General features: G+C 44.0%; 1 protein-coding gene across 3 annotated transcripts in view; it reads right to left on the bottom strand.

Annotated features, from left to right (window-relative positions):
• Window positions 1-692: 692 nt before the first annotated feature.
• The window catches only part of ptpn4a (protein tyrosine phosphatase non-receptor type 4a), a 72,553-nt gene continuing 67,245 nt past the window's right edge, over window positions 693-6,000 (bottom strand). For all 3 annotated transcript variants that reach the window (XM_061841584.1, XM_061841585.1, XM_061841586.1), the window contains exons 26-27: window positions 4,748-4,883; window positions 693-4,671 (exon numbers count right to left, since the gene is read on the bottom strand). In XM_061841584.1, the coding sequence (XP_061697568.1) occupies window positions 4,321-4,671; window positions 4,748-4,883 (487 nt within the window). In that variant the 3' untranslated portion in view covers window positions 693-4,320. The remainder of the gene's footprint in view (window positions 4,672-4,747; window positions 4,884-6,000) is intronic.

Here is a 6,000-nt window from a genome sequence, read left to right as displayed (position 1 = left end):
TCTCTCTCTCTCTCCATCCATCCATCTATCTACTTAGCCGCTAATCCTCACGAGGGTCGCGGGGAGTGCTGGAGCCTATTCCAGCTGTCAACGGGAGAGGAGGCATTTTACACCCTGAACTGGTTGCCAGCCAATGCCATGGCACATCAAGACAAACAGCCAAACAGCCACTGTGAGGCCAATGCTTTACCAGCTGCTTCACCGTGCCGCCTTCTCTCTCTCTCTCTCTCTCTTTCACACATTTATATAACATTATCCATGACAATGCTGGAAAAAAAAGTGTTTATCTTGGTCTTATTTTTTTTAGTATCGCAAAAAGAAACCTTTAAACAGGGGTGTATAGACTTTTTATATATACGTCAATATGAAAGAAGCTACGGCGATCAAATTAGAAAGTGCAACCCCTTCTCTTGACCTCACTTCTGCAAGCGCGTAAAAGCAAGGTGACCCGAAGCGACATCTCCATGCTTTGACAGACCAGCTTTAATTGTTCACAATCAAGCTTATAGACACGTCCAAAGCACCAGTAAAACCAGGATACCAGTCAGAAAGAAACAACACATTTGTACGACACACACACACACACAAAAAAAAAAAGCTTCATTTAAAATAATCAGGAAAAACATCGTCTTGGGCTTTTAGCATATATATATATATATATATATATATAAATATATATACACACACTCGCCGGTATAGATCGCGTCGGGTCAATTCAAGACGCCTCGAAATGCACATCAGTCGTGTAACATTTGAATCATCCGGAGGAAAACAACAAAATACTTCTGCTCACAACTGATTTTCCCTTTTATTTTAAAGATTTTTTTTTTTATATATATACAGCATTGTATTTACAAGATCTAGCATTATTTACACAAAATTAACAAGTGGCACTGTGTAGTTTGAAGCCCCCCCCCCCTGCCCCCATCTTACTTTTAAAAACAAACGAAAATAAATCCTAAACACACAAAAAAATGAACGTTTTTTTTTCTTTTTTTTCTTTTCAGTAGCACTACTTGCCACTCAGCATTCTACAAAGTGACGTCGTTCTCCCAGCTCTCTACAACAGGTTTACAAAAAAGAAAATACAGCTAAAGCAGACCCTTTGCATTCTGGAGCTCTTCTAAAACTACAGTACCATAAATCAGTACCCCAAACGCACCAATTATGGGTCCTTTACAAATTCTTTCAATGATATAATTGCTTGCTGGATGTTTTGTACAGGTGCACACATGCTATCTTTTGAGACAAGTGGTTTTATTTTCTTAGTAAAATGGCGTCCCGGCAAAGGTTTTGTTCTTATTTGTCTTGCTGATGTTAAAAAGTGTCGTTTTTTTAACTAAATAATTTTTTTTAAAAAACGACCAACTCTGCTAGTGTTGTTCTTTTAAAAACAAGCTTCAGGATGTATTGTCAGCGGGGGTAAGAAAAAAAAACAAAAAAAAAACAAAGTTCCACTTTTCCAATAGACCACACATGAGAATTAGGGACGAGATGTCCATATGAGTTCTGGATATGAACAAACTTTCTTGATAGGTGACAAATTATCAACGACTTGGGACAAAAGGGCGAGATAAGCACACTTTGAACATTGGGCCCGGCTGCTCAGAACAGACAAAAAAAAATGTTAAACATAAAAAAGCTTTTTTTTTTTTTTTGATGGCAAACATGTTTCATTCCAGTTAAGAGACAAGCAGGCTAAGAACAGAGACGGTTCCAAAAATTCTAACGTTATACAAGTTCATCTCAATGACTTAGAGTGGTGGAAAAGGTCATTTACTTAAAAAAAAGTTAAATTCATGTGACATAGACTCATTCAAATAAGGATGCAAAGGTAATTACTTTTCAGAAAGCCAATTATAAAGTCATTTCTTTGGTAAAAAAGAAATAGTTTCCTGCGTAATATTCTATTTTCTTGAGATGGTGAATATTATACACCGGAATCCTGGATATTTCCGGCTCAGCATTTGCTGATTTTTGTGGGAAACATATCGCCATTCGCTGAAAAAGTCACGTAGTTGCTGCCATCTCATGGCATCTTTGTGCCGAGGAACTATATTGAAGTGAGTTACAGAACTTCATTTCGACCAAAGTAGTGCCTTGGGGCCAACTTGTGAGATATTGTTGTCAAAGAATTTATGTTGAAGTGAGTTGTGGAGGTTTAATAGAACAAAAGTAGTGCTCTGGTGCACCTTACTGTGAAAGAACTTTGTTCAAGTGCATTTGTGGAGCATAACTTAAGCAAAAAGTAGTGCTTTGGTGCCATCTTGTGGCATTAGAAGGGGTGTCAATTACTTGCAAATTTTCACTATTTGCAGTAGACCTTGGTCCATATCCCGTATTTATCCATCCATCCATTTTCCTGGGAAGCACAGGAGCCTATCCCAGCTGTCAACGGGCAGGAGGCAGGGTACACCCTGAACCGGTTGCCAGCCAATCGCAGGGCACATCGAGACAGTCGCACTCACAATCACACCTCGGGGCAATTTAGAGTGTCCAATTAATGTTGCATGTTTTAGGGATGTGGGAGGAAACCGGAGTGCCCGGAGAAAACCCACGCAGGCACGGGGAGAACAAGCAAACTCCACACAGGCGGAGCCAGGATGGAACCCGGGACCTCAGAACTGCGAGGCCAACACTTTACCAGCTGAGCCCACCGTGCCGTCCCTTATTTATAAGCATTATAATTTGAAAAAGAAAATCATGGAATATTTCACACGGTGTGTAGCGAAGTACAAGTATTAATTTTTCCAATCTTCTACTGAAATAAATTACGGTTTCCACAAATTTTAACTTATTGAGATGCAACTGTCAAGAAGGACTGAAAAAAAAAGTTTAACTTCCAAACGAAATGCATCCAGTTGTCAAAGAACGCGACGAAACGTTACACGCCACGCAGTTGAGGGTGAGCAATGGTAAATCATATATATTGATAACAAAAGTACATAAAAACATGACGTGAAATAAATTAAAAGCCCACGTTGGACTTGATCACTCGGGCCGATGAATACTCAACTCCCGTCGCTTAGCTTTTAAAATCAAGTACCTAGAAAGTGATGGCGTACAACTTCATGTCCTCAAATATAACTCAAAAAAAGTGACACGCGTGGTACCAATTAAAAAAATCCAAGGGAGTGACTACATGAGGATTTTCAGTTTGTGTCTCCCCCCCCCGATTCATATCTGAATGGACTCACCCAACGGGAGCAGCAATGGGGGGACTTGCCGTGTGTGTCTCCTCGTAAACATCTACGTATTTTAGGGTGAAGGCCCCCCCGGCACAAATTTGGGGGAGCACGTCTATCGTGACAGGCCACAAAAACATCTGAAAGACCCGTGCTCAAAATAGAAAAGTCAGACATTTGCATTTCCGGCAGCCATTTTGGGCGAACTCCACAGGTCGGACTTCGACTAGCAAATTAGACCAAACAGTACGGAATTTTTTTTCCTTACACGTGTGAAAAAATTCCTGCGCCAACCAGTGAGGGTTGCTTATGTCAACAAAGTTTAAAGAGCAGTGAAAAAAGGGGTGCAATACCCATTTAATATGCATTAATTTCTAGCGATTCATGGAGGGTTGCTCACTTCACACATTATGAAAATTGTAAACCTGTATTGTTCTTCATGAAACCGCGCACCTGCCAGCTGGGAAAAATAAAAAGTTAAAAAGCAAAGCAATGAACTGAAGTGACCGCGCTAAAATTTACTCGAAACGTTCCACCCATCATCCTGAAACGCGAAAACCGAGAAAGATTAAAACAATAAATTAAAGAAGAATTAACGAAGCAGTTAAGCGTACTCAAGACTACTTTACTACTTCAAAAGTGGAACCGGTAAAGCGTTGACGTTCTAGACTGGTGCAAACATACGACTCCGTTTTGTTCGGTTGAGAGGGTTTGACACAAACTAAAACAATAAATACTCTTTCGGGAGGGACAAAATATAAAGGTTTATCTCTGTATCAGCTAAAAAGACATTTAAAAAAAAATTATAATAGAGACAGGTCTGTCTGGCAGAGTCGCCCGCAAGGATAACGGGAAACAGGGGAGGGGGGAGGCGGGAAGCTTACCATCCATGGGACAGCCCATCCCCTTGGTACTTATGGCACAAAAGCAACTCAGTATCAATTGTGTGCACCCTGAACACACAACGGCCTGGTACTGGTACTTAATCAACAGGGCAGGATTGCTTCTTCAATCGGAACCTGTCCACGCGTTTCCTGTCTGCTGTCTGTTTGTTCTTTCCATTTTTTTCATGTGATCATAAAGTGCAACAGTGCGCTTGTTCTCTCCTCCTGTTCCTGCATCCCCTGAAAAAGTGTCATGGGTCGTCAGGATAGGGGTAGGGGTTCATGCTGGTCTCGCTGGTGGCGCTGGCAACGCTGGGTTCCTCCACCTCATCCTCCGTCACATCCCCCACGTCGAGCACCTCCACCTCTTCATCGTCGTCGTCGTCCTCGTCGTCCAGGCCTCCTTCCAGCAGCTCCGCCACAGCCGCCTCCTCCTCCTCCTCCTCTACTTCCGTCTTGTCTTCCCGCTCCTCGACGTTCTCCTCCTCATCCCGGTCGCTGTCCGCCTTCTCTCGGAGATGGTAGACTGCAGGCGTCAGCGGACGGACCAGGCCCTCCTCGTAGACTTTCAGGATGGCCTCGCACACAAACCGATACTGACTCTGTTGCACATTAGACAGATGAATTTGAGTCAGTTGGAGAAGTAAAACTGACAAGGCCACACGTGGCTCGACTTACGGGTGTCTGGATCATCATGGCTCTCTGGTCTCTCATGGTCCGGACGATTTCCAGAGGGTAGACTGGCTGGCCGGACTCCATGAGACACAACGCTGTTTCCATAGTGATCAGAACACCAGTCCGACCGATCCCAGCGCTGAGAGGAAGCAAGAGGAAGAGAGAGGAAAGCAACACGTGAAACGGAATCTGGATTTAAAGGTCAAGTGTCATGAAATGGATGATTTTTAGTATGTTATTAATGAAAAAACGGCAGCCGGTACGGACGCAGCCGTTTTTCACTGCAAAACATGATTTTGACGTATATGGCTTTTTGTAACTTCCGCCATGAAAATCCTCTCGAGGGATTTGTTTTTGACAAGAAGCAGGAAGTGACTTTGGAGGCAGTAGCGCGCTCAATTGGACTCGTTTCCTTCTATTAGTTTTACCTGCGGGAAGGTAGCTCGGTGTTCCCTCGTGTTAGCCAAAATGCCGGCTCGTTGCATTGCTGGATACTGTTCGAATACCCGGGAGGATGGAATCGTTCTTCATACTTTTCCAGGAGACCCGGTTCGTCGTGAAAAATGGATTGCACGGGTGCAAGAGGACGAGAGCTTCGTGGGTTCCAAATGACAGTTAGGTTTTTTTTACAGCTATTAAAAAAAACAAGAGTTGGGGTGGGGGGGCGTAATCCGCAAATGAGGGGTGCTAAATGTGTCCATGTGCGCACTGGAAGGCTTCCACGCAGCAGCCGCTGAAGGACGGCCTCCTTGTGAATTGCCACCGGCCTTGTCGACAGGCTCGATGATGAGCCACCGCGTGGATCGGACGGGGGCGGAGTTTGGCCGCGACATTGCTGTCGCTCGTGGGCGCCGTTGTTTTTATCACCGCCATGCAGAGGTGGATCGAGGAAGGGGGGGGGAGCGGGTTTGGCCGTGATCCGCATATCATCTAAATGTGGCTAGAAACAATAGGGTAATATTGCCCCAGACACTTCACTCGATTGTGAGATGTTCTCTTCTTTGAAAAGAGCTTCCGTGTCTCATAGTAGATGGGCGGACGTGCCGCCGGCAAAGCCGTGCCTCGCGAACAACCACGGTTTCAGCCAGGCTGGTTCATACATACTGTCTGCGAGTCTGTTGTTAGTTAGAAGTAATCCGCATATCATCTAAATATGGCTTGGAACAATAGGGTCATATTTTCCTGGTAACTTCACTTGGAGCTTCCGTGTCTGAAGGGGTGTGTTCGTCTCCCATAGTAGGGGCCACAGCGTGTTT

Source organism: Syngnathoides biaculeatus, chromosome 14 (assembly GCF_019802595.1).
Source record: "Syngnathoides biaculeatus isolate LvHL_M chromosome 14, ASM1980259v1, whole genome shotgun sequence".
Taxonomy (NCBI): Eukaryota; Metazoa; Chordata; class Actinopteri; order Syngnathiformes; family Syngnathidae; genus Syngnathoides; species Syngnathoides biaculeatus.
Note: the sequence above shows the minus strand (reverse complement) of the source record. Positions and strands in the feature narration are given on the sequence as shown.